At 42.5% G+C, this 25,814-nt stretch overlaps 4 protein-coding genes across 7 annotated transcripts; 1 reads left to right on the top strand and 3 right to left on the bottom strand.

Annotated features, from left to right (window-relative positions):
* Positions 1-306: 306 nt before the first annotated feature.
* Positions 307-8,234, bottom strand: LOC118403124. Of its 3 annotated transcripts, none has more exons than XM_035801613.1 (5): positions 8,107-8,234; positions 3,492-3,682; positions 2,866-3,040; positions 2,247-2,705; positions 307-810 (listed from the first exon to the last, which is right to left on the bottom strand). In XM_035801613.1, the coding sequence occupies exons 1-5, from the start codon at positions 8,135-8,137 to the stop codon at positions 770-772; spliced, it is 897 nt and encodes a 298-aa protein (XP_035657506.1). In that variant the 5' UTR covers positions 8,138-8,234; the 3' UTR covers positions 307-769. The 3 variants fall into 3 exon arrangements, with proteins under 3 accessions (XP_035657506.1, XP_035657507.1, XP_035657505.1); XM_035801614.1 differs by lacking the exon at positions 8,107-8,234 and adding an exon at positions 3,938-4,054; XM_035801612.1 differs by lacking the exons at positions 307-810; positions 2,247-2,705; positions 2,866-3,040; positions 3,492-3,682 and adding exons at positions 5,049-6,448; positions 6,615-6,795; positions 7,666-7,856 and having other exon boundaries at positions 8,107-8,231.
* A 5,463-nt stretch (positions 8,235-13,697) lies between these two features.
* LOC118432694 lies at positions 13,698-16,710 on the bottom strand. Its single transcript, XM_035844304.1, has 4 exons — positions 16,346-16,710; positions 16,030-16,220; positions 15,402-15,546; positions 13,698-15,054 (listed from the first exon to the last, which is right to left on the bottom strand). Exons 1-4 carry the CDS (start codon positions 16,380-16,382, stop codon positions 14,552-14,554), a joined length of 876 nt encoding a protein of 291 aa, XP_035700197.1. The 5' UTR covers positions 16,383-16,710; the 3' UTR covers positions 13,698-14,551.
* A 39-nt stretch (positions 16,711-16,749) lies between these two features.
* On the top strand, positions 16,750-20,282 carry LOC118432693. 2 transcript variants are annotated; one of them, XM_035844303.1, is made up of 4 exons: positions 16,750-16,905; positions 17,068-17,240; positions 17,736-17,904; positions 18,274-20,282. In XM_035844303.1, the coding sequence occupies exons 1-4, from the start codon at positions 16,875-16,877 to the stop codon at positions 18,774-18,776; spliced, it is 876 nt and encodes a 291-aa protein (XP_035700196.1). In that variant the 5' UTR covers positions 16,750-16,874; the 3' UTR covers positions 18,777-20,282. The 2 variants fall into 2 exon arrangements, with proteins under 2 accessions (XP_035700196.1, XP_035700195.1); XM_035844302.1 differs by having other exon boundaries at positions 17,050-17,240.
* LOC118432695 (histone deacetylase complex subunit SAP18-like) lies at positions 19,279-25,814 on the bottom strand. Its single transcript, XM_035844305.1, has 5 exons — positions 25,537-25,814; positions 22,865-22,914; positions 21,851-21,907; positions 21,464-21,564; positions 19,279-20,596 (listed from the first exon to the last, which is right to left on the bottom strand). The coding sequence occupies exons 1-5, from the start codon at positions 25,633-25,635 to the stop codon at positions 20,424-20,426; spliced, it is 480 nt and encodes a 159-aa protein (XP_035700198.1). The 5' UTR covers positions 25,636-25,814; the 3' UTR covers positions 19,279-20,423.

Here is a 25,814-nt window from a genome sequence, read left to right as displayed (position 1 = left end):
GCTGGTATGAAAGCGATTTGGTTGAATAGTATACCTTTGTGTGGTTTGTCGTGAATAACGTACATTCAACGATCTACGTCTTTCAGGGACATTATTGCGTTATTTTATGAGTATCTTGTCACCCCTAATATATACTTCATGGTTCAGCCCTGCTGTGCTAACTCTGGTTGGTCAGAACATTGGGAACGCAGCGCTTCATGGGATATGTAAGTGGCGGTGATTTCAAGACAGATAATGTAAAATGACTAGCCTTGTAATCATCCCCACCTCAAGTCAGATAAACTCCAACTGACACTCACGGGTAGCTTTCCATCCGTTTATTTTGTTAGTTATAGCTTGATCGCTATTCACGCTGAGTTGAAATGCTTGCTTTCACATTTACACATCAGTCCAAACACGGAATTGATCACACAACGTTTATCACATCAGTTTATTACAGCCTGACTCACACATAGTTCCATATATATGGTAAGTAAAAACATAATGAAAATGTACTCTAGTTATATGGCACAAACCACACCGGTAAACTCTAGATCTTTTCTACTACGTAGTTTGGCTTTTTGGTGCACACACAGGTTTGTGCATTACCTAAATTACGACCGACGTAAATTACGTCTGTCAAAGTTCAGTAGTCATATAAATTTTGGAACGATGGATAAAAGGGGTGCATTACACACAGCAAACGCAAACACTCACTATTGTCACAAACATGAAACAAACTCCCACAAAGCCAGACAGTGAATATAAGTGAAGGCAAATTCACTGTGATTCACTTGGTGCAGACCACACAGGTCAGCTCATAGCCACTGAGTCAAGTCAAGTCAAGTCAAGTTTATTGCACAACGATTGCAACAGGTACAATGTATGGCAAATTACGTGTAACTAACAACTACAAACTACTTACATCAGTATACTAGTCTAGCAAGATATATGAATAATATATGGCGGCATAGTGTATTTCACATTGTTAAAGCACTACTTCTCTTTTGCATAGCATTATATATAAATTGGCCTAGGTGCACAGATATGGAGTCAGGACATGATAGAAGTACATCAAATATTTCTCTGCTTGTTTTAGGTAATGTTGTTCCGTTGTTATACATTGTCAATAACTTTTTCCTTCCTTCATTGTAATAAGGGCATATCATCAGGAAATGATATTCATCTTCAATACTGTCTTTGCAGATGGGACACATTCTCTTTTCAGCTGGTATATTTTTGTGACGACCCTTTTCAATTTCCAAAGCATGTGCTCCAATCCTTAGTTTTGTTATGCTATTAGTAAATGATCTGTTTTGAATTGATAACAGGTATTTTTCTAGAGCGAAGGTTGTTTTAATTTTCGAATATGTTGCCAGTTTACTAAAGTTTCTTATCTTTTGTCTCCAGTTCGAAAGAAATGTGTCCTTTAGGCGTTCCTTAAACATGTTTCCAAAATATTTGGCATCGACATTAGGGTTTAGCCAAACATTTTGGAAACCATGCCTGCATAGCATATCTTGTACATGTGTAATCCATTCATGTTCTTGTACAACAGCAATGTCGTATGCTTTTTTAACAATTCTATCATTAGACATATTGTGTAATCGAAGCCAATATTTAATCAGTTGTGTCTGGGTGTCTATATAAAGTGGAAACATACCTAGTTCGCCCAGTACGGCGGCATTCACAGAACTTCTAGGAACGCTAAGTAATATCTTACAGTAGTTAAGTAGTACATGTTCTAGATCGGGAATCTCGTAAGAAATAATAGGCTGCTCTGGTGTTACGTTCTGATTTCTAAGGGCGTCTGATTGATATATGATATTCAGTTTGTCAGTATACTTCCTAAATCGAACAAGAACAGGACGGGTAGATGGTGTATCAGATTTTTTACCAACACGGGTAGCCTTAAGTATATCTATACCTGGTCCAAGTATCGGGGAAATGATGTTTGAGACCGTATCTCTAACACTTTCATTCGGATATTCCTCTATTCCTTTTAGAATGAGCTCTTTGCCTTGAGCGTTTGTTCCAAGTATTTCCCCACAATAGAGCAAGATCGGCTTGATTAGGCTATTGAATAAATCCAGGGCAAGAGATATTGAGGGATTATGATTTGATGCTAGCAATGATTTAAGTTTAAAGGATGCTCGCATAGCTTTTACTCTAAGTTGTTTATTGGCACGGTGGAATGATCCTGATGGTGTGATGTCTACTCCTAGGTAAGTGTAAAAGTTTGTGAAATTTATAGTTTGTCCTTGTGATGTAAGGCCCACACGGAAGAGAGCCACACTGCGCCTCCACCAGGTACAGCAGGGCTCCATTCAGGTCAGCAGATGATCCCGCCCTTAAGTTGGGAGCTCCGTCCACACAGATGAAGTTCTTGTTGCTGTAGTGGGCGTGATTAGATGACATCAGGTACCCGCTGTACTCCTTACTCCACCCCTGGGGACAGGACAGGCGGGCGGGGATCATGACGTGTGCAGACCGACCGGCCACATGACACACAGAGCAGGGGACGTCATAGTTCAAGGGGTTGTTGATTGACTCCATGTTGTCTGTGGAGAAGTAGCCGTTACTATTAACCTCGTACTCTGCCCCATACATATAGCTATTGTGCTGATAACCAGACACTGGGTTGTTCCACTCCACACCTTCCAGGGGCAGGCACTGGTAGTCGCTTCCTCCTCCGTAGTGGTGGTACCAACCGCTCCCCACAACACCTGTGAAAAGTTCGATTGGAATTCTAAATTTTTAATCATTATCAATGCCCACTGAAGATTATTGACAGGATGATTGTGATAATGATGTGACCTGCTCTAGGGCGTGAATAAGGAGAAAATTAAAATGCATTTCCACGTTAATATATGTAACATTGCTTACCGGCGTAGATGGTCTCGGCGTTTCCACCACAATCCTCCCTGCCCCACCGCACGTACACGTCTCCGAATTCCGGCGTCAAGTCGGCCTGTCTCCGCTCCCTGTGCGCCCCGCCCACAGCAGTGCCGTTCCCTTGGTCCTCTGTAGACGATGTGGCGGTCGACATAGAGTTGGAGATCTGTTGTATTATATAGGCGAGTTAAAAATGAGCAACTATAACAGGCAAGTAGAGAAGAACATTTAGTCCATCTATTCCTGATGATCCTTAACAATACGGGACGTGTATTTGATCAATCCAATTCTATTGACTGGCCCATTCTTCTTCATGCATGGCTTCCTACACTTTTCGTGTCATAAAGGAGCATTGTTGTGGGGAGTTGACCAATGTCTTAGACAAATATGAAATACGTAGAAAGTGAACTGTAGGTAACATGCCAATGGCAATGCGGTATGTTTGCTTGGTTCTGGACCAGTATTTGCCAATTACCTGGCCACGAATAGGTGTCACCTTACGGAAATAGCGTCAGTAGTAAGAATTTACGCAGCTAGTAATGAGAAGTACAAGATCATTGCTTTGAACGAATCTATGTTTTTTCCCGTCGTTTGAGGTTACTAAGTCAGGGGCTTACCACGAGGTTTCTGAGCTCGGTAACCTCCAGCTGCAGGTCTGACATGGTGACGTAGACCAGCGGCATGAGGACGGCGCACACCAGCACCCCGCCCAGACAGCCTCCCGCCAGGAGCACCAGGCCCGTCCTTCGCCCGCTCTGCCTCTTGTACGGCCGGGTCAGGCCCAGACCAGCCAGGGAAGGGGCGAAACCTACATGAATTATGACGCATTTTAACCTTTTGTACATTGAATTGAAAAAGCTAGCAGTTTGGCTACCAACTCTCTATTGGTTACAGGGTTAGGTGGCAGGGAGAAGATATAAGAAAACTATTGTGAAGTTCCTCTTTCTTGGCAAAGTTTAACAACTAGCAAGTATCAGAAGAAAGTGAGCATGTTCTAAAATATATTGCTATTCTATTGATAACGGGACGGGTTAAAGATTTGGTAAGGAAATTTTTTTCTCACCTTGCTCCATGACAAGTTTCTCCGAAGACATTTTCAGGACACCGTCAGTACGACTGTTGTGTTTGAAGGAGGAAATAAAGTAATGGCGCAATCCAACAGGTGGTCAAGTTCTAATGTCAAGGAGTAATGTGGCGATGGAAGCAAGCACTCTCTACGGAGCGGGGGTGGGGGCAAACGCTCAGGGAAAAGCATTGGTGTAGCTCGCTGGTAAATCTTGCCTATTTGCTTGAATACTATTTAGTTGTGTGGTTTGCCGTGAATAGCGTATATACAACAATCTATGTTATTCAGGTACCTTATCGATTCTAAGAGTACATTGTCACCCCCAATATGTCCTTCATGGTTCAGTCCTGCGATACTGACTCTGGTTGGTCAGGGCTGACATTGGAAACGTAGTGTTTCATGGGATGTGTAAAATGGCGGTGATTTTGAGACAGATTGCGGAATGTCTGTGGAAAATGACTACACTGGTATTCATCCCTCTCTTTAATAAGTCCGATCCGCTCCAACGGCCACATGCCGCACACAGACGGTACCAAGTAGGGCGAAATGGAGCATAGATAGGGATGGGCACAAGGAAATTGTCAGATGAATGACCTGACTAATATCTATATCTATGGCGACAATGCATGACAAAACGTCATGTATGAGAAGAATTCTGTGGCTTCAATATGGATTATGCATATATTCAATCGTTACTTTGATGTTATAGAAGTAGGACGCTCAACAAAATTATGCACTTGTCTTTAACCATTTAACATTAGTAGTACCTAGATACGTTGCTCCAATATGCATTCAGAAAAAGAGAAAACATGTTGCTTTTTGGCGACGCCTCAGGGGCGGAGGCATTCTATACAGTATTACGATTGCTTGGCAAATGATAGTTTTCTTTTTTTTCTATGAGACAAAACGCTAATTCCATCTGAAGAAAAAACAATGTTGTTTATGAAAGCAATGTTTCGATGAAAGGTTACCATTGAAAGTGTGAGTAGGTTTCCATCCCTATATCCTATATTAGTATTTAGGCGTATTTGTGACTCACTTTCACTACATTTAAATAACAGACCAAACATGAAATTTATCACACAACATTTATTAGTTCAGTCCATAGTATAGTGTAAATACCCTAGTTACACGAGTTATTATAATCTACACAGCGGTCATATGTATATGTAAAAGAGTAATGAAAATGGAGTTTATATGGGACAGATCAGACCAGTCAGCTTTTCATATCTAGGTCATTTTCACACACAATGGATCTGCCACACCCCTACAACAGGACAAAGCCATGTAGACGAAATCCAAAGGCTATTGATGGATTCAATGTACAAGTGCTATAGCACAGAAATTGTGTTAATCTATAACTGTTAATAATCTATAGTGGTCCCAAACAGGAGTCAACACTCCTGCCTGGCCGAAACTCTACTCTATAACACTCTGTGTACGAACTCAAGGGCATCTATTTTAAAGTTAAGCACGCAGAATTAAGAAGAAACCCTCTATTCTGTCTTAAAAACCTATCGACCCCTTTATCCAAGAGAGGGCAACTTCTAGATGTATACAAAGTCATCTACAATACATCGTGAAGCCAACATCTGTATGAATGACTGGTATAACCGCCCTTTGGCATAATAACACACCAGCTTCAAATCTTCTATCAAGGCAATCTGTGATACACGTACCAAATCATACATGTATAACTAGTTTCTGATTCAATGGGCACAAAAGATGCCTTAGGCCTGGGTGACGGTACATCAAAGGTCAAGTCATAGACGTTCTTGGTTGTGCAATACACTACAGTGAAGTACAGTAGTCAAGTATATTTTGGAACTACATGTATGTGATAGCCATGGGCACTCCGTCGCTGTTTAATACACACATAGGAAAGGACGAATACACACAAACAGATCTTACAACGTTAGACGGTGGAATATATGCTACGGACATTGTCAACAGGTTAATAAAGAAAAAAACGTTGTAAAATCATTCTTGATTCCAAGATAAGGAAAGTTCACTTGGTGCAGACCACACAGGTCAGCTCATAGCCGCTGATGTAGGGCCCACAGGGAAGAGAGCCACACTGCGCCTCCACCAGGTACAGCAGGGCTCCATCTTGGTCTGCAGATGATCCCGCCCTTAGGTTGGGAGCTCCGTCCATACAGATGAAGTTCTTGTTGCTGTAGTGGGTGTGCTTTTCTGACATCAGGTACCCGCTGTACTCCTTACTCCACCCCGTGGGACAGGATAGGCGGGCGGGGATCATGACGTGTGAGGACCGACCGGCCACGTGACACACCGAGCAGGGGACGTCATATTGACTAGGGTTGGTGATGGACTCCATGTTGTCTGTGGAGAAGTATCCAGTACCAACCTCGTACTCTGCCCCGTACATGTAGCTCCCGTGCTGATTACCGGCCACTGGGTTTTCCCCCCACTCCACATCTTCCAGGGGCAGGCACTGGTAGTCACTTCCTCCTCCGTGGTGGTGGTACCAACCACTCCCAACAGCACCTGTGAAAAGTTTAAAGGTAATTCTGAGTCCTTGTCGATGCCCACGGAAGTGGTGCATTTGTGAGTTAACTGGGTTGTTCACAGGATGATGAGGATGACAATGGATGACGAATAAAGAATGTATTAACTCCACGATATATTGTCGCATTTAACTTCAGTAGCCTACCTGCGTAGATGGTCTCTGCGTTTTCACCACACTGCTCCCTACCCCACCGCACGTACACGTCCCCGAATTCCGGCGTCAGGTCGGCCTCTCTCCGCTCCCTGTGCGTCCCGCCCGCAGCAGTGCCGTTCTCTCGGTCCTCTGTAGACGATGAGGCGGTTGACGCAGAGTTGGATCCGGAGGTCTGTTGTATTACGTGTACAAATTAATATGAGCAAGGCCACGTTGCTTTGATTAATACGGATGATACTGCGTTTGGCCAAAAAAGTTGCCTTCATCATGAAGTATAAGTGGTCAGGAAGGTTGAACAAATGACTGAAAACACAGAGCCACCGGTGACAGAGCATGGTATACAGAACACTATAATCTTCATCTACGTTATTTCACATATTCTTTGACTTTCGAACTGACGTTGAAATTATATTACGTAAGTAAACGTTTTCGCATTTTTTCTCCAATCCACGGCATGTATTTTGCAACTGCTTTGTACGATTTAGAGCATGGTTGAAAACTTTTTTTTTATTTTTGGAAACGGCCAATAATTGATGCGCGCGCATATTAAGTATGTCATCCATATGGTAGTAATCAAATCAGCATGGCCAACTTAGGCAGGTAGAGAATAAGATGTTTAGCAATTTCTATAACATGTAGTCTATCTAGATTTCTCGGCCCTAGTGATCTGTAACAGTACGTGTCGTGCATTTCATTGTTCCTCGTCACTGTCACATTCTTCTTCACGCGTGGCTTCCTAAACTTATCGTGTAACAAAATGAGCATCACTGTGGACAGTTCACGAAGTTTGTATACGAACGTGACATGCATAGAAAGTGAACTGCATGCAGGCAACATACCTATGCGGTATCGTCATGTTTGCTTGGTTTTGGACTTGTTTTTGCCAACAACCTGTCCACGGAACGGTGTCATCTTACGGAAATAGCTGGCAGGCTGTTGCGCAGCTAGTTTAAGAAGTTATCACAAAAGTACAAGACCATTGCTTTACGGTCAGCGAGTGTACATTTTTCTTCTTTCGTTTGAAGTTAAGTCAAAAGCTTACCACGAGGTTCTTGAGCTCAGTAACCTCCAGTTGCAGGTCTGACATGGTGACGTAGACCAGCGGCATGAGGACGGCGCACACCAGCACCCCGCCCAGACAGCCTCCCGCCAGGAGCACCAGGCCCGTCCGCCGCCCTCCCTGCCTCTTGTACGGCCGGGTCAGGCCCAGACCAGCCAGGGAAGGGGCAAAACCTGCATGAATTAAGACGCATTTTAACATTTAGCAGACTGAAGTAACCCTTTGGCTACCAATTGCATATTGGTTATGCGGATAGGCAGCAGAGGGAAGATTTAAGAAAAGTGCTGTGAAGTTCCTCTTTCTTGGCAAAGTTTAACAACTAGCAAGTTTCATAAGAAAGTAAACATGTTCTAAACGATATCTTGCTATTCTTTTGACAACGGGACGGGTTAAAAGATTTGGCAAGGAAAGTTTTTTTCTCACCTTGGTCCATGACAAGTTTCTCCGAAGACATTTTCAGGACACCGACGGCACGACCGTTGTGTTTGAAGGAGGAAATAAAGCAATGGCGCAATCCAACAGGTGGTCAGGTTCGTAATGTAGCGATGGAAGCACGCACTCTTTGTGGTGGAGCGGGGGGGGGGTTGTGGCAAACGCTCGGCAAAAAATCTTACGTGTAGTACGCTGGTATTTACCCAAAATCATTGCCTATTTAGTTGAATAGTATTTAGTTTTTAGGTTTCTCGTGAGTAGCGTATATTCAACAATCTTTGTCATTCAGAGACCTTATTGCCATTCTTTGAAGAGTACCCTGTCACCCCTAATATGCCTTCATGGTTCGGTCCTGCTGTGCTGACTCTCTGGTTGGTCAGAAGGTTGGAAAAGCAGAGCCTCATTGGATGTGCAAATGGCGGTGATTTTGAGACAGATTGTGGGATATGTGTAGAAAATAACTAGCTTTGAATCCATCCCCACCTCAAGTCCGACTCGTGCTTCAACTGACATTCACGTGTAGCTTTCCTTCCATTTATTTTCTTAAATGTTGTCTACAAATAAACACAAAAATGCAAAGCCCGCTGCAATACAGTAGGACAGCGCCAGGTAAACCAATTTCGAACTTGGCCTTTCTTTCTACAACCGCTACGCACCAAATGTCATAAAGATCCATTCACATCTTCTCGAGTTATAAATATGCTGTTGATCTACAAACAGACCCATCACACTATGGTGAAACTAAAATACTGACTTTTTGTCGAATGCAGTAAAGCTGCGACCACACATTAATTGACATTATATCGAACTCGGTTTATCATGTGTTGCCTTGCACGTAATTCTCCTTTGGACCCATAGGCACCCCCTCAATTCTTACATATGTGATGAACTGATCTGCATGTTGATCATTTGTAGATCTATTGTCGATACTTTCGTTCACGAATTTATTTTTCTAATTTTCCCCCTTTTTTTACTTGATTTCGTGAGATCAACTCAATTTATATATAGGGATGTCTGGGGGGTGCCAGTCATGTGTGCGGCCTATAATAGCGAACAAACTGGGTATCAAACCAAATAGAAGGTTGTGTATTCTTCAAGTTCCGGGTACACATTACTATATTTGGCCTTTGACTAGAGTAGTGCATTATTGTGAAGCTTCCGGTCAGTGCTTTTTTTTCTGGTTGAGCTTGATAATCATACAGGCCTCATACCCTGAAGAGCAGATTCTCTTGCAAGCATAAAATTCTAATCGCTAGGGATGCTACTGGGTGACATGTGGTCAGTTTTTGTTTAGAACAGGCGAAAACCAATGCGCACGCGGATGTCATCCATAAAATTGAGCTATAGTGTGGCCTAAACTGGGGAAAACGTGTAGGGCAGCTACTTTGACCGTCAATTTAAACTTAACTCACAGTCATGTAATTATGGACACAGAAGTACACAGACCGAAAACAAGAGCTTCTGAAAAAAGCTGGTCTTTCGCTTACTTATATATATACTTATACTTATATATAAACTTATGGGTGCCAAGTCTGCAACGTTGGCAGCTCTGGCACAGTTTGGTCAAGTGCTAGGTTATATAACTGTTTAGTAAGGTAGTGGTTCTCACAGAGTATATTTTACTTGAACTGTATAATAACACAACTGTATGAATGATGTTAACTTTATTCGGATTGTTTCGCTGTTAAGAACGGCTCTGTTACAGTACAACAGTGTTTTATCAAAGTGCACTGTAGTAATCAAATTTATCAGTAGATGTGTCCTGAATTTCTGAAAGAACAAACAAAGTATTGTCACCATGAACAACATAAAATATTAACATAGCATATACAGTAATGGAAATAATTTTTTCAATGGCAAGATCAAGTGAAAGGTAGATATTTTAAACTAAAACAGGTCTGTGGTATGTTTAATGGAACGTTTCGTTTCTTTTAGTAACGCAATTATGCTTTTACTTGACGGAGTCGTGACGTCACGCGTCAGACTCACTCCGTCGGGCTTGGTCAGAATCTTCCCTTTCGAAATTATAAATTAAATGTGGGTAATTCTATTTTCAACGCATCCTAGGGCTACTATTTTGCTGAAAGAAGTTTGTTACACGAAAATAGCCTGAAATTTCTTAGAGTAAGAAATTTCCGAATACGCCCTCCGCCCACACCATGTCAGATGCGGCGCACGCATCTTACACAATTCTAGATTTTGTAGCGGTGATTACCTCCATGAAATGTCATGGAGGTTATATTTTACCCCGCGTTTGTGTGTCTGTGTGTTTGTGTGTGTGTAAACAAGATAACTCAAGAACGGCTGGGTGGATTGGTTTCATACTTGGTGTGTTGGTAGTGTGTGACGAAAGCTGGAAATGATTAGATTTTGGGCCCCCTAGCAACTCCCCTTGGTGCTGCAGCGCAATTTCCGGTTTTGCTATCTCGGTGTTCTGAACATGCTATGGTCACGATTTTTAAGTTTTAGATAGCTCTTGTGCTCAGAAAGAAATGACATAAGTTTGGGCCCCCTAGCGTCTAGTTTGGGGATAGCAGGGGCATTTTTGTCAAAAACTTCTGACGAGGATAACTCAAGAAGGGACAACGATTTTCATGATTTTTGTATGTAGTACCGTAGACATGGTACCGCTAGTAGCAAAACCCTAACAACGGATTTTCATGATTTTTGGTATGTAGGTACCTTAGACAATGTTGTACAAGATAAGATACTAATTATGCAAATCAGGAATACATTTGCATAATTAATGAGAATATTCTATCATAGCAGTTTTTTCAATGTATCTCTTGTCACTGACGTGATATGGTCGTGACATTTAAGTGGTAGATAGCATTTAGCGTCATAAAAATGTGGGGCAAGTTTCAGTCTCCTGACATTTAATTGTGGAACTGCAGGGGCGTTTTTGTCAAGACACTCCAAAGGGGATAACTGCAGAAAGGAACGACGGATTGCCTGCATTTTAGGCATTTATTTATTTATTTATTTATTTATTAGGATTCTCCATTTGGAGGGTATGGCGAAACAGGTGTTAAGAACACCTTTTCAAAGCCGCCATACACACATGTGCACATGTTCGCACATGTCTACACGCGGCGGGGTTACACCGCCCCTTACGGGGTGATATACCCTTTCGCTGGCTAATACGGTATGGAGGTTCGCCAGGCCTCCAACCGGGTGATTTGAAGTGAATCACCAACTCCAGACAGAAGGGTTTGTTCCATCTCACACCGCACCATCGCACGTGTGGGGGTTCTTTAACGTGCATGGGGTGTGACTCTCCCCATACACGGGACCTCCATTTAACGTCCTATCCGAGGGACGGCCCTAGCCGAAGCTAGGTACTCATTTTTCACCTGAGTATAGTGAGGAAATCCGTGTAAAGTGCCTTTCCCAAGGGTACAAGATCGGTGACACGCAGCGGGATTCGAACTCGCCACCTCTCGGTCACGAGGCACAAATCCCGCCGCTGCGCCAGACGACCTCACAAATGCATGCAGGTAGCTTAGGCAAAGATGTTCATAATGATATGCATTCTATGCAAATGAGGACTTAATTTGCACCTCAATACACGTAACACATGTTAATTATGATAGGTGGAATATAAGCAGATACCAAATATGGTAATGAGGAACTTATTTGCATAATTTATGTAAAAATTCAAAACCGCATAATGATCAATAATGGGAATTTTATAATTGTGACATGTGCACGTTAGTCAACGATGAACAACACCATGCATGAATTATGTTGATGTGTTGGTCAATTGCCTGAAATTTACGAAAGCTCTAAATTTTCATGGAGGTATGAGGTCGCCGAACTCTAGTTTTATATAAAACAAAGTAAATGACATGTCAAACTGTTCTCTACAATGTCTGTTTTATTATAACCAAACAGCGAACATGTTAGTTTATAAATTGTACACAATCTTACGAAGAAATCCTCACCGTTCACATCCGTCTCTGCAAATTCCTGCTTATAAGCCATGCATAAACCAAGCAGCACATTCATGGTAGGCCGATACGTATGTCATACATACTTGCATGGCCTTTGGCAACGTCGAATCTGCAGCGACCAATATCTCGCTAGCACGATATGGCATGGACCGCAAACCAAGCAGCACATTCATGGTTGCCCGATACGTATGTCATAACGTTACATACCGTCGAATCTGCAGGGTAGAATATCTCGCTAGCACGGTATGGCATGGTCGACCCGGACGGACAGAAATCTAATTTCCGTCTGATTGCCTTTCGCCGCGGAAGCGCGGCGAAAGACAAAAACTACGTACATAACAAATTGATAAGTTTAACTGTTCTTAATTACAAGTTCAAGACATTATGAATGGTGAACCGAAATGACAATCTTTATCTTATTTGACAGCAGAAATGTAAATATCACAGCAGCATCAACATGTTCATATTTGTATCAATCCACGTAAATATGTTTATATGTTTTTCTATGTCTTCAAACGTTTACAGGAAATCTATAGCAGGGTGGGCTGCAACATTGAAATAGGCCAGATATACATTTTGTACATATAATGAAGGAATCGCAAACGTTGAAACAGCCTAAACTGCTTTAGCACTTCCTTGAACATTTTGCTGAGAGACCAAAAATAAAGATTCACATAAACAGTAACAATATACAATCATATGTCAATGACTTCTTTCACACAATATCTCAGGTACTTGCAGGTATATCTTTGTCACCACACTACATTTGTCTTTACAGTGAAGCGAAGGAAATGGGCATAAACTTGCAAATAAACTTTCATTTCTCGTATAATGCTATAATGTAGGTGGCGCTTCGACGGGCGACCACGCCGTTACATGGGCTCCTCGCGTCGCACGCATAAAACTCGATCCTTTCTATGCCAACTCGTATAAAAGGTCATTCTAAATGTACACGAAGATGTCTGGACAATTTTTAGAAAGTGTTCACAGGCTATCTCACTTACTTTCAACGGTTACAAGTCGAGGTGGTATACCGTAAGAGCCTAATCTGCAGTACCGCTGCCGGCCGCCTCCACAAAAGCGGCTAAAACGACCGCCAAATTACCAAATTTCCGTCTTTTCGGAATGGGAAAATCGCGAAAGGCTCGCAAAGGGGTTTGCAGTTTTTCAGGCTTTGACTTTTTTTCCAATAATGCGACCAGTCAAGGTCAGGACTGAAAATATCTTAAACATTTCACTGGCAAAACAACGGAATTTTTGGCAAATAATGATACGTTTCCTTCTTATTGTACCAAAAATAGTGTATTTAGAAGTATTACCACGTCCAAATTTTCAATTCTATTTTGTAAAAGATGAAGTTGAAGAAGTACAGCGGCGTTTGTCTGCTTAGCGATACATTTAACTTTCCTTCCGAATTGCTGTAATTTCTTTGGGTTTCAATACACATGCATAAGCAGGCCTTTGTATAAGCTCAAGAGCGCTGGGAAGACGCTTGGGCAGACTGCCTGAAATTTGGTTAGTTGACATTTCCTATTTGGACATGGTTGAGTTTCCCAATGGCAGATTTTTTAAGTTGTTTATTTTTTTATGTGAAACCGTTCATGTCTAAGTGAATGGAGTCACACATCTTTTGCGACTAAGGCGAAGGCATGTAGTATTTGCACATGAAGTGTAGAGGAAATAATCAGATTGTGTGAATGATGTTCACGGTGGTTAGCAAGCAAAGGATTGACCTAGCGGTCACTACGCGCATACGGAGAATGGTACACATGCAAGTAAAAAGTGAGATTTAAGCTCTGATTCTGTGTTCTTGGTTTTCAGGTTTAGATTTTTATTATGCTTTTATAGTTTGACTCAAGAGAAAAAGGCAAGTAGTGTCAGTAGAGTTTGTCCATTGTATCCATACACAACTTTATTCTGTAGGAAGAAACCTCATTCATGATGAAGTCTTGGTAATAAAAGGGAAAAGTGTCACAATATGCCTTCAGTGTGGCAATAGTACTTTGCTACAGTATAAAATAAATAACTAATTAGAATACATGAAATCATTTCCCTTCTCCCAATAATTTGTAAAGATGAAAGGAAAATGTGTTGGTTTTGCTAAGTATTGTCCTGCCAGTTCGTCACACGGACACACACCCTTCTAGTTGCAGTTGAGAACATGTATTTGGAAACTATCTAGTTTATCCATTCACTGTTGTTTTACACAAAAATCGCAATCACTGTATTACATAAAACATCATGACTCGTATTACACACAAAAGAAACACAAATCACTTATATTTCGCAAAAGAACACAATCGCTTGTACTACACACACACAAAACTATAGCCCGTATTACACACAAAAAACACAATGAGTTTTATCATACAAGAGATACCATCACTTGTTGCACAAACAAATAAACAGACACACACTTGTAAGGCCGCCGAACAGTGAATAGAAATATACGGGCGTTGTCGCCCAGTTGCGTAACTGGTTGTTCACAGGGTGCAGACCACACAGGTCAGCTCATAGCCACTGATGTAGGGCCCACAGGGAAGAGAGCCACACTGCGCCTCCACCAGGTACAGCAGTGCTCCGTCGACATTGGCAGATGATCCTTGCCTTAGCATGGGAGCTCCGTCCACACAGATGAAGTTCTTGTTGCTCTGGTGAGCGTGATGGCCTGACATCAGGTACCCGCTGTACTCCTTACTCCACCCCGTGGGACAGGACAGGCGGGCGGGGATCATGACGTGTGCGGACCGTAATTCCACGAAACACACCGAGCAGGGGACGTCATAGTTATAAGGGTTAGAGATATACGGCCCCATGGTGTCTGTGGAGAAATACCCATCACTATTAACCTGGTACTCTGTCCCGTACATGTAGCTCCCGTGCTGATTACCAGCTACTGGGTTGTTCCACTCCACACCGTCCAGGGGCAGGCACTGGTAGTCACTTCCTCCTCCGTGGTGGCCGTAATGTCCACCCCCCACAACACCTGCATGTGAAAAGACAGGATGGTTTCTGAATATCCACTGCTTCCAGAAAAGACGTCGAACCCAAAAAGCTTAGGCTCTCAGTAGTCCATATTAGAATGGTCACTTGTTCCCACTATACTTAAGTGATTTGTTTTCCATATACTGTAATATTTCTTGTTGCAATTAGCCTCCTGGCAAATTAACCTTCACATAATACTCTATATTGTATTAACGATATCTATAAAGAGGTTGTATGTTTCCAATGTCAGTGGGAGTTAATTGATTAATGGGTGACAGATTGTTGCCAGGACTTAAGCTGAAACGATATTTTTTTACAGTGAGTCATTCGGGTCTTCAGTTTCCCTACCGGAATAGATAGTCTTGGCATTTTCACTACAGTTCTCCCTCCCCCACCGCACGAACACGTCCCCGATGGACGTGTCGGCCGCTCTCCGCTCCCTGTGCGCCCCGCCCGCAGCAGTGCCGTTTACTCGGTCCTCTGTACCAGGTATCTATTGGTAACAAATGGAAACAAATTAGTATGAAGCAGTTAGACAATACCCCATCTCCTTAGCCCAATGATCCGTAACAGTACGTGGCGTGTTACTAGTATTTGTTACCATTTTCCCACCGTTGCTTGGATTCGGTGTTGTGTTGTGTTGTGTTATTGAGACCTTTACCAGATGGCCTTGAGGCGTTGTTGATTTGATTAATTTGACACAATACCCTCACTTGACTTAGCAACTAATGAGTTCCCAGCGTCGGCCGGCCAGGGACGTTCTCTAAAATGGGATGCAAAGAAGATGTGCCGGGCGCCACAGCTTTAGCACTTTAAATATCCCACCACACTTACCGATAAGAACAGTGGTCTTTCCCAGCGTGAGTGTCACGATCAAACTTATCACTCTGAACTTACTTATCTTGTACTTCACGTTTTAAAAAAGTTTATATTTCATTGATTTTCTTAGGCTGCAAATATAAAGTCGTAGCCTTACCAAGAGGTTTCTGAGCTCGGTCACCTCCAGCTGCAGGTCTGACATGGTGACGTAGACCAGCGGCATGAGGACGGCGCACACCAGCACCCCGCCCAGACAGCCTCCCACCAGGAGCACCAGGCCCGTCCACCGCCCGCCCTGCCTCTTGTACGGCCGGGTCAGGCCCAGACCAGCTAGGGAAGGGGCAAAACCTGCAGGGAATTAAACATCATGATGTAACCAATATCAACAAGAAACTCGTAAAAAAGGCAGCTATTTTGTCTGGTAAAGAAATGAGTCAAGATTTCGACACAGAAAACATTCCACCATAGCTTACCTTGGTCCATGACAACTTTCTCCATTGAAATTTTCATGACACCGACGACACAAACGTTGCCTTGAAGAAGGGAACGAAAAGATGGCACGATCCAACAGGTGGTCAAGTTTTACTGTCGCGATGTAACGATGCAACGTAACTACTATTTAACGACCACTAGGGGGTCTACAAACAAATGAGTTTCCTTCCAAAGACAAATGACAAGCAGGATGTGAGGAGTGGTCTATGTAGGATCGTAGGGGTGCCAGAATTCTGCTCAAAATGTGCTTATCCTTTAAATGAAAATTACTAATTGATTGCATGTAGAAAACATACGTATGTGATGAAGAACAGATCCACGAGACCAATACCATAGACATATCCGCATAGACAATTGAGCTAAATGTGCAATATTTTCTTAAATGTTTGGAGACCCCCACTCTAGTGGTCGCGTCACTACGTTGCGTGAGTAAAACTTGACCACCTGTTGGATCGTGCCATCTTTTCGTTTCCCTTTTTTGGGCAACGTTTGTGACATGGCGTTGTGAAAATGTCAGTGGAGAAAGTTGTCATGGACCAAGGTAGGCTATCATTGAACGTTTTCTGTGACAAAACCTTCACACGTTTCTTTTACCAGACAAAATAACCAATTTGTTTGGTTTTTTTGCGAGTTCCCTTCCTTTGGATTTTGACATTGCTTACACTATATGTTTAATTCCATTCAGGTTTTGCCCCTTCCCTAGCTGGTCTGGGCCTGACCCGGCCGTACGAGAGGCAGGGCGGGCGAAGGACGGGCCTGGTGCTCCTGGCGGGAGGCTGTCTGGGCGGGGTGCTGGTGTGCGCCGTCCTCATGCCGCTGGTGTACGTCACCATGTCAGACCTGCAGCTGGAGGTGACCGAGCTCAGGAACCTCTTGGTAAGGTTCTGACTTTATGAAAACAAATGATAAGGTAACTTTTTTTTATCGTAAAGTACAAGCTAAGTAAGACCATAGTGATAAGTTTGATCGTGACACTCACGCTGGGAAAGACCGCTGTTCTTACCGGTAAGTGTGGTGGGATCCTTATTAACGTGCTAAAACTATGGTGTCAGGGACCTCCGCTTCACGTCCATTTTAGAGAACGTCTTTGGTCTGGGAACTCATTAGTTGCTGACTCGAGTGAGGTTATTGTGTCAAGCTAATCAAATCAACAATAATCTCTAGGCGAACAGCACTTGCCTCAAGCCCCAAGTTCTCAATGCCATCTGACAAAGTTCTCAATAACACAACACAACACCGAAACCAAGCAACGGTGGAAAATGGTAACAAATGCACGCCATGTACTGTTACGGATCATTAGGCTAATGAGATGGGGTATTATCTACCTGCTTCAGTCGTTCACATCAATTTGTTTCCATTTGTCACCAATAGATTACCCGTCCTGCACAGACCGTCTCACCTGGTACAGAGGACCGAGTAAACGACACTGCTGCGGGCGGGGCGCACAGGGAGAGGAGAGCGGCCGACACGTCCATCTGGGACGTGTACGTGCGGTGGGGGAGGGAGAACTGTAGTGAAAATGCCAAGACTATCTATTCCGGTAGGCAAACTGGAGACCCGAATGGCTCACTGTAAAAAAAAATATCGTTTCAGCATAAGTCCTGGCAACAATCTGTCACCCATTAATCAATTAACTCATAGATCTACTGACATTGGAAACATATAACCTCTTTATTGGCATCATTAATACTATAGAGAGTGTTTATTTGGATGTTCTTGCCCGAGGGCTAATTGCAACACGACACATTACAGTACATGTATATGGAAAAGAAAGAAATCACACTAACAATGGTAACAAGTGGGAAGAAGTGGCTATTCTAATATGGATTGCTGAGAACCTAAGCTTTTCTGGGTTCGACTCCTTTTCTGGAAGCAGTGGATATTCAGAAACCATCCTGTCCTTTCACAGGTGTTGTGGGGAGTGGATGGTACCACCACCACGGAGGAGGAAGTGACTACCAGTGCCTGCCCCTGGAAGGTGTGGAGTGGAACAACCCAGTGGCTGGTCATCAGCACAACAGCTACATGTACGGGGCAGAATACGAGGTTAATGGTGATGGGTATTTCTCCACAGACACCATGGGGCCGTATATCTCTAACCCTCTGAACTATGACGTCCCCTGCTCGGTGTGTCTGGTGGAATTACGGTCCGCACACGTCATGATCCCCGCCCGCCTGTCCTGTCCCACGGGGTGGAGTAAGGAGTACAGCGGGTACCTGATGTCATCTAATCACGCCCACTACAGCAACAAGAACTTCATCTGTGTGGACGGAGCTCCCAACCTAAGGCAAGGATCATCTGCCAATGTCAACGGAGCCCTGCTGTACCTGGTAGAGGCGCAGTGTGGCTCTCTTCCCTGCGGGCCCTACATCAGTGGCTATGAGCTGACCTGTGTGGTCTGCACCCTGTGAACAACCAGATACTCAACTGGGCGACAACGTTCGCATATTTCCCTTCACTGTCCGGCCTTACAAGTGTGTGTCTGTTTATTTGCCTGTGCAACAAGTGATGGTATCTCTTGTATCATAAAAGTCTTTGTGCTTTTTTTGTGTGTGATACAGGCTATTGTTTTTTTCTGTGTAGTCCAAGTGATTGTGTATTTTTGGTGAAATACAAATTGTTTGTGTTTTATGCGTAATACAAGTGATGATGTTTTTATGTAAACAAGTAATTGTGATTTTTGCATCAAACAACAGTGAGAGGATAAACTACATAGTTTCCACACACATGTACCCGACTACAACTAGAAGGGTGTGTGTCTGTGTGACAAACTGACAAAACAAGAGTAGTTAGCAAAAACAAAACATTTTCCTTTCATCTTTACAGATTCTTGGGAGAGGGGAAATGATTACATGTATTCTAATTCTAGTTATTTTTTGATACTGTAGTAAAGCACTAGTACCACATTGAAGGTATGTCGTTACAATTTTCCCTTTTATTACCAATGTTTCATCATGGATGAGCTTTCATCCTAGAGAATAAAGTTGTGTATGGATACAATGGACAAACTTTACTGACACTACTTGCATTTTTCTCATAATTCAAAGACTTAAGACATAATGAAAATCTAAAACTGAAAACCAACAATCAGAATTAGAGCTAAAATCACACCCTTTACTAGCCTGAGTACCATTCTATGTAGTGACTGTTGATAGCAAGTGAAAGGATTGAGCCAGCAGTCACTACAGAGGATACTACCCAGGTTAACCCTTTACCTTCTACTAAATCCAGTTGTAAGGAATGGAGAGCCAAATTCTAATTTAGGGAGATTCCTTTTTGAATAATCTCCAAGCAGGTGTAAGGCAAGCAATCACTTACAGTGCTCAATGCCTGTTTTTGCTGCCTTTAGTACTCTTTTCTGTATTGCATTTTTAATGGTTAACTACCGCTAAAAATACAATACTACAAAGTGTACTGAATGGTGCAATACCAGGCATAATACACTGAGAATACATTTGCTTGAGGATATTTCTAGTACATGTGCAATGGTTGTTGGTCTATACCATATGATAGAGTTCAACATTCTATTGAAATCTAACAATGTACCTGGAATACATCTGTCACATTCATTTTGTTTTCTAACCTAGATACAAAACCTACCGGTATTACACTAAGAGGTCATTCACACAATCTGATTAACTACTTTGCACCTTTTTCGTAAAAGATGTGTGACTCGGTTCTCTTAGACATGAATGGTTTCAAATAAAAAAAATTACAAAAGCTGCCATTGGGAAACTCAACCTTGTCCAAATAGGAAATGTGTTCAAGCAGCCTCTACAGTTTTGTACTGAATCTATTGTGCTGTAAATGTTTTTATTTTTGCAGGATTTAATTCTATGGTAGGAGGGAATGAAGGCTTTCATAGTGTATCAAAAGTCTGTGGTTTAAACAATTCTGTATCAAAGTAGTAACACAATGGAAACATATTATTTGCTGTCATAAATTCCAAGTGGAAAGGTCACGCAAAAACTACGAACTTTTCGACATAGACGTCTGTAAGTTCACATTTCATCATGTCAGAAGGCAGTTGAGTTTCCTGACGACAGAAGGACAGTTGTTCAGTAAGGTCGCCCCCCGCGCGGACCCCCCGGCCTGGCCGGTGTGATGGCTATGTCGATGTAGTCTCCTATCTGGAACTTCTGAGAACCCAACGTCTTATTGTCGTCTGCTCCTTTCCTCCCCGAACAGGTGCTGCCAATCTCTTTCAGACGGTAACCTCCACGTCTCAAATCTGGATGGAAAGGAAATTAAGACTTTTACTTTTTGATTGAATTTGAATAAGATTTATTTACAGCCATGGTTGTTCCTTTATTATATCATTGAGCGGTAGCCTTGTTGACAAGAAGAAGAAAGCTATATGCACATGTTATGACATTTGAGTGTGAAAAATCTACAAAAGTATTCCAGACTAGGGGTGGGTACCGGTATAGAAAATTTAGGAACAAGTACATGTACTGTCCAGGTCCAGAGGATCAGGTCCAGACCTGAACCCAGATGTAATTACAATCTGTGAAAACTTATGAATGGGCGATACTCAAAACAATGGTCCATTTCCCAACAAAGGATTCTGTTTGGTGAGGTATCCAGCATTCATTGGCATTATAAAATTCTATCCGGGTCATGTAAACAACACTAACTGCCTCTGTTTTAGACCAAGTTTGATTGGAGAAGCTTGGTAAAATGACTATCAACTCTCCTCTACTTATTCTACACTCATTATTCTTTTGTATCAGTAAGCCCCAAACATGTGAATGCCTGCCGGTATAATCTGTTCATTTTCGAATTGGTCCAACATCCTGTCCACTTATTTTTTTCAGGTCCATTTTTTTTCTGGACCGATCCAACAAGAAAAAACGGTTTTGTACCGGTAACCCTAATCCAGAAACAAAATATCTAATGCTTTGGGTAAACATCAATATTATATTAGGTCAAGATGGGAGAATGATGTCTGAATCGGGACTTTAAGGTGCCAAGAGGCTGTGCAAGTTTTGGAAAGAAAAGAGGTAATCATCTGCAACTAGCGAACACCTTTCAGTGTTTAACCATTCCACATCCAACTGTAGACCTTTTAAACTCAGACGTAAGGCCTGTAACTCACCTGGATATGCAGTAGCAAAGTCGAAGAATGTTCCCTTCCTTCTGGCCTCGGGGTTGACTTCTTTTATCAGACCAGTCAGCTCCTTAAGTGTACAGTCCATCCTGAAGGCCAAGTACAAGATGTTGGTATCAGCCTTCACGTCCACATGTTTGTGGCTTGAGCGTTTGTCTGTGTGTCTATTTGTTTGCTTGTTTTGCATGATCGGTAAACTGCATTTAATCATAACACACTAGTTTTGTAAGTATGTGCAAACTGCAGGAGACCAAATGGATTAGTGCAAATCACACCTGGAAGGACCACTACTTTTGACTTTTTGTGTGTGTACAGTGTATGTGTTTGTGTGTGTATGTGTGCGTGCACTGTGTATTGTGTGTGTAATCATCTTACCAGGTATAGATTTGAAGCTCGTTGGATGGCACATTCCCTCGAGCAAATTCTTCAGGCCTGAAATGGTATGAAACAATATCAATATACACTATAATAATAGAATTGTAATGTTCCACAAGCAATTAATCCATGCTCCATATTGTGTAAATAATAGTGCTGGTATTGTTACCGTAAACCTTGAACTGAAGTCTTAGTGGTGCAAAAAATAAAACAAAGTTCTACTGTATTTACCAAATAAAAATAAAATAAGACGTATTTACTAAATACATCTTATTTTTTGCAGTACAAATTCATTTTATCTTTTGCACCACTAAGACTTCAGTTCTTAATCTTTGACTCAGAGTTGTTTAGTAGAAACTGCATGTAGTTTCAGTCATACATCTATCATATAAGTTTGCATCCAGCAAAGCAGTGTACTACGTCTGAAAAATACAACAACAATTTACACTAACACATAGTTCGTCTAGGGTACATCTTTACTTTAGCGTCAATGTAAACAATTATTCATTGTGCTTTCTCAGTAGACTACTTAGGGAACTTTTTATGGGAAATAATCAGATTATATGTCCTTTAGAAAAATAACCCCATGGAGAAACACCAAACTGACCGTAAATTGGTCAAACTTTGCACAGTGATAAATACAACAGAAGAAAGATGCCACAAAGAACTAGATGCAGACTGACTAAGATGTCTTCCAAAAGGACAGCTCTTAACTTCTGCAGGCGCGTTTTCCATAAAACAACATACTGTAATTCACTTTGTCTTCACGGTACCAAACTTTCACGGTCTGAGAAAATTTAACTTCTCGGAACTAAATGTTCACTGTCGTGGCAAGTGCACATAAAAAAAGGCTGTGAATTATTTGTTATCACTATCAGTAATGATAAGTTCACGTTACAGTCGTCAACGTGAAAACCGTGAACATAACAGTCCATTGAAAAATCAAGAATTACAGTAAGTAACAAGTCGACCCTTAACTGGTAACTGAGTAGCGTAGTCACAATGTTTACGTACCTGTGGAACCTGTTCTGGTTGCAGAACACACGGAGCAACAGGGGACAAGTCTGTGTGAAGACAAGAAATAGGCATATATAAATCATGTGCATTGTCTAGGGTCTGCCGCAGCTCTGACATGCTGTAACTAGTAAGGGATTGTACTTGTCCATTTTCAGTGATGTTAATAGTAAATAATACTTTAATAATAGTAAAGCCAACAGCCTCGTGCCTTTGAAGACTATGACTGAGGGAGCCTCAAGTGTCAAACCTCTGCACTTATCGACATGTCGGGCCAGTAGACGTGACACAATGTGCATGGCTAAACATGCGAATTGCAGGGAAACTGCCTTGCACAGTTTGCGCAACAATAGAAAAGCTTTTTGTGCTTCATCCTCAGTCCGGGGGTTTATTCTATTTCTTATACACACACGCACGAACACAAAGGTACTAGACAAGCAGCGGTGAAGCAATAAAGCAGTTACAGTAAAGACTGTTACATGGGCCTACTTGAAGACTACTGGTAATGTGGTAGTGGTCCCTTTATACTATACAGTGGGGGTGGGGGTGTTGGGGGTGGCACTGCCAGAAATAAAAGTGGGTTAAAATTTTATAACTTCTTCTTCATTGCTACTCTACGACTAGATTAAATGCAAGAAAGCATCATAATATGCCACTTGTGATACCAGCAACGTTGCTGTTTTGCGTTTTACGCCAGTTTCTTTTTCTCCTTTGTTGTCAAAATTCGGCACACATGCAAGCAGGGTTGTAGCCAGCGCCCGTCCTTCCGTCCTTTGACGGAATTTTGCAGCTGGGGACGGAAAAATATTTTGCCCATTCCGTCCTCTGTGACGGAGAAAATCGATATCTAAAGATACAACAAAAACTAAAAATCGTGCAAAGATCTCCAAAAATTAAAAAGATTTTTTCACAGCGCCGGCCGCCGGGGCAGGGGTCCGCATTTCAGGCTATTCAGAAGGCTTATTTTATCAGGTTTTTAGGGCCATATCTACGATAATAGTAGCAGTCACTTAACTTCTTTTCAGTTTGACATAACAATATTTCAAGTCAAAGCGTCAAAGTCAACTAAAAACTCGTAATCAACAAACTTTACTCAGTTTAACAGTAACGTTAACTATTGTCCGGTTTGCCATCCGAAGTTGAAGCGCTTATTTATAGCGCTAGTATCTTCGATGCGCCGTTAGCCGCCGTGCCGTGCGACTGTTGTTGACGGTCTTACATCCATAAGTTGCCGCTTTGCTGTCAGACGATATACCAACGGACATGTTTCAAGAAAAATACCCGGCGAAACCATTGTTCCGCGTCAGATTCTATTCTATAAAACATGTGGGTTACAGTCTGATAAATATTTTGTAGAAGCACCGCTGTGGGAAAGTGCAAGGAATAATCACGTAGCATACGAAGTTCGCTGTCAACTGTCACACGACTGTTTGAAACTCTAACCAACAGCCGCGGCCTTTGATGAAGTCGGCGAAAAGGTGCACTGCCTTTGCAACAAGGAAGCCGACGGTCTCATCGTGGGCGGGGCCACATGACGAGGCTTGCCCGGGCCCCGAAAGGAAATGCCCGGGTTTTACATGCAAACTTACGGTGGCTTGTACTTTACCTTGCCGAACCAAAGAGCTTCAAATTTAGAACAGGAAATTTGGGAACGCGACCCGCCCTTGCTCTAGAAATGTGTCAGAGAGAATTGATTCTATTTTCCGCGCTGAAAAAGAAATGACGCAACTAACGTTAATAGTAAGAGCCTATGTGATCAACCCCGCTCCCCATATAAGGAGATTCCGGGGAAAATCTGGCTTTTCCGGGGAGGGATCCCACCCCGCTATAATAGGACCACGCCGGATCAAACCGTGGGCGATTCTTTCAAGTGATTCGTTGTACATGATCGCCGACTCGCCGTCTATGTTTCCAATCTTTGTAAAGTGTTAAAATGCTACTTACCTCGTTAAGATGAACTGACAGATGAAGTGTGTTGTGTTAATCGACGGTTTCTTTCATCGGCGACGGTAGGAATCTACGTGAACTTTGATACGACTTAACTAAGTAAGACGCAAACGGCCGTTGTTGAAAATGTTTTATTCTCGCCGATGTGAGGGCGCCGTTATCCCTTGTATGTGCTATTGTGCTTGTGTATATTTCTCGTAGGACGTAGATATGTAATAAATTTTTGTTGTACTAAACGTGCTGTTTCTTTTCTGTGTAAATTCTATACAATATAGAAGTGCAGCTGTGTAACACACTTACAATCATACCAGCAATCTGTGCGATCACTGCGGTGGCGGTAGCATCGGCCCCTTTCCTAAATAAAATCCAGCGTAAAACCCTCGTGTAATTTCTTTTACCAAAACAGATGTATTAACAGCTCAAAATGCTGGAAATAGCGTTTCAGAGGGTCTAGATTTCAAAATTTTCCGGGGGAGCATGCCCCCGGACCCCCCTAGGAACGTCGCGCCTTTGGCGCGACATCTCGCGCCTACGGCGCTCGATACGATTTTCAGTCAAAGGTGGGGGGACGGAAAATGATTCCGGGCTGGCTACAACCCTGCATGCAAGACTGAAAAATTATGTTCGCCCCCCTCCCACCACGCGAATACCACCACGCGTTTAATAGCTACTATCGATGGAAAACATCTAAGATTTTTGCATCTGCAGGATGGTAAGCTTCTAACCTTTTCCCGGTCCACGGGTTTTTCTGGTTCTGGTTTCTCTTCTTCTGTAGCGACTCGAGACTCCAAGCCTGCCATTTTTTTCAGACGCTCTTCCGCCATCTTGACGCTGATATCACTCCTGAATGTTCCTCCGCGATACAAAGTAGTTCGTTGCTACAAAGATCCTCAAACGTTTAAAAAGGTCATCGTAAAGCTAAACCTATGCCATATGATCACTGTTATGAACACAATTTTGTTTGATAATATTTGCTACGGCCGCACTGTCCCTTCCATGCTGC

The sequence above is a fragment of the Branchiostoma floridae genome, chromosome 16 (genome assembly GCF_000003815.2).
Source record: "Branchiostoma floridae strain S238N-H82 chromosome 16, Bfl_VNyyK, whole genome shotgun sequence".
In the NCBI taxonomy this organism is placed as follows: domain Eukaryota; kingdom Metazoa; phylum Chordata; class Leptocardii; order Amphioxiformes; family Branchiostomatidae; genus Branchiostoma; species Branchiostoma floridae.
This window is presented reverse-complemented; position numbering and strand designations above follow the sequence as displayed.

What these genes read in the sequence shown, in the direction of transcription:
- LOC118403124 (XM_035801612.1), bottom strand. Translation starts at nt 8,137, where the DNA reads ATGTCTTCGGAGAAACTTGTCATGGACCAAG. An exon ending in CTGAGCTCAAGAACCTCGTG is followed by an intron (nt 6,796 to 7,665) that starts GTAAGCTTTTGA and finishes GTAATACAACAG; the next exon opens with ACCTCCGGATCCAACTCTGC. An exon ending in CGCAGAGACCATCTACGCAG is followed by an intron (nt 6,449 to 6,614) that starts GTAGGCTACTGA and finishes AACTTTTCACAG; the next exon opens with GTGCTGTTGGGAGTGGTTGG.
- LOC118432694 (XM_035844304.1), bottom strand. Translation starts at nt 16,382, where the DNA reads ATGAAAATTTCAATGGAGAAAGTTGTCATGGACCAAG. An exon ending in GAAAGTTGTCATGGACCAAG is followed by an intron (nt 16,221 to 16,345) that starts GTAAGCTATGGT and finishes AATTCCCTGCAG; the next exon opens with GTTTTGCCCCTTCCCTAGCT. An exon ending in TGCCAAGACTATCTATTCCG is followed by an intron (nt 15,055 to 15,401) that starts GTAGGGAAACTG and finishes TTTCACATGCAG; the next exon opens with GTGTTGTGGGGGGTGGACAT.
- LOC118432693 (XM_035844302.1), top strand. Translation starts at nt 16,875, where the DNA reads ATGTCAGTGGAGAAAGTTGTCATGGACCAAG. An exon ending in GAAAGTTGTCATGGACCAAG is followed by an intron (nt 16,906 to 17,049) that starts GTAGGCTATCAT and finishes AATTCCATTCAG; the next exon opens with GTTTTGCCCCTTCCCTAGCT. An exon ending in TGCCAAGACTATCTATTCCG is followed by an intron (nt 17,905 to 18,273) that starts GTAGGCAAACTG and finishes GTCCTTTCACAG; the next exon opens with GTGTTGTGGGGAGTGGATGG.
- LOC118432695 (XM_035844305.1), bottom strand. Translation starts at nt 25,635, where the DNA reads ATGGCGGAAGAGCGTCTGAAAAAAATGGCAGGCTTGGAGTCTCGAGTC. An exon ending in AACCAGAACAGGTTCCACAG is followed by an intron (nt 21,908 to 22,864) that starts GTACGTAAACAT and finishes ATACCATTTCAG; the next exon opens with GCCTGAAGAATTTGCTCGAG. An exon ending in CTTTGCTACTGCATATCCAG is followed by an intron (nt 20,597 to 21,463) that starts GTGAGTTACAGG and finishes CTTTCCATCCAG; the next exon opens with ATTTGAGACGTGGAGGTTAC.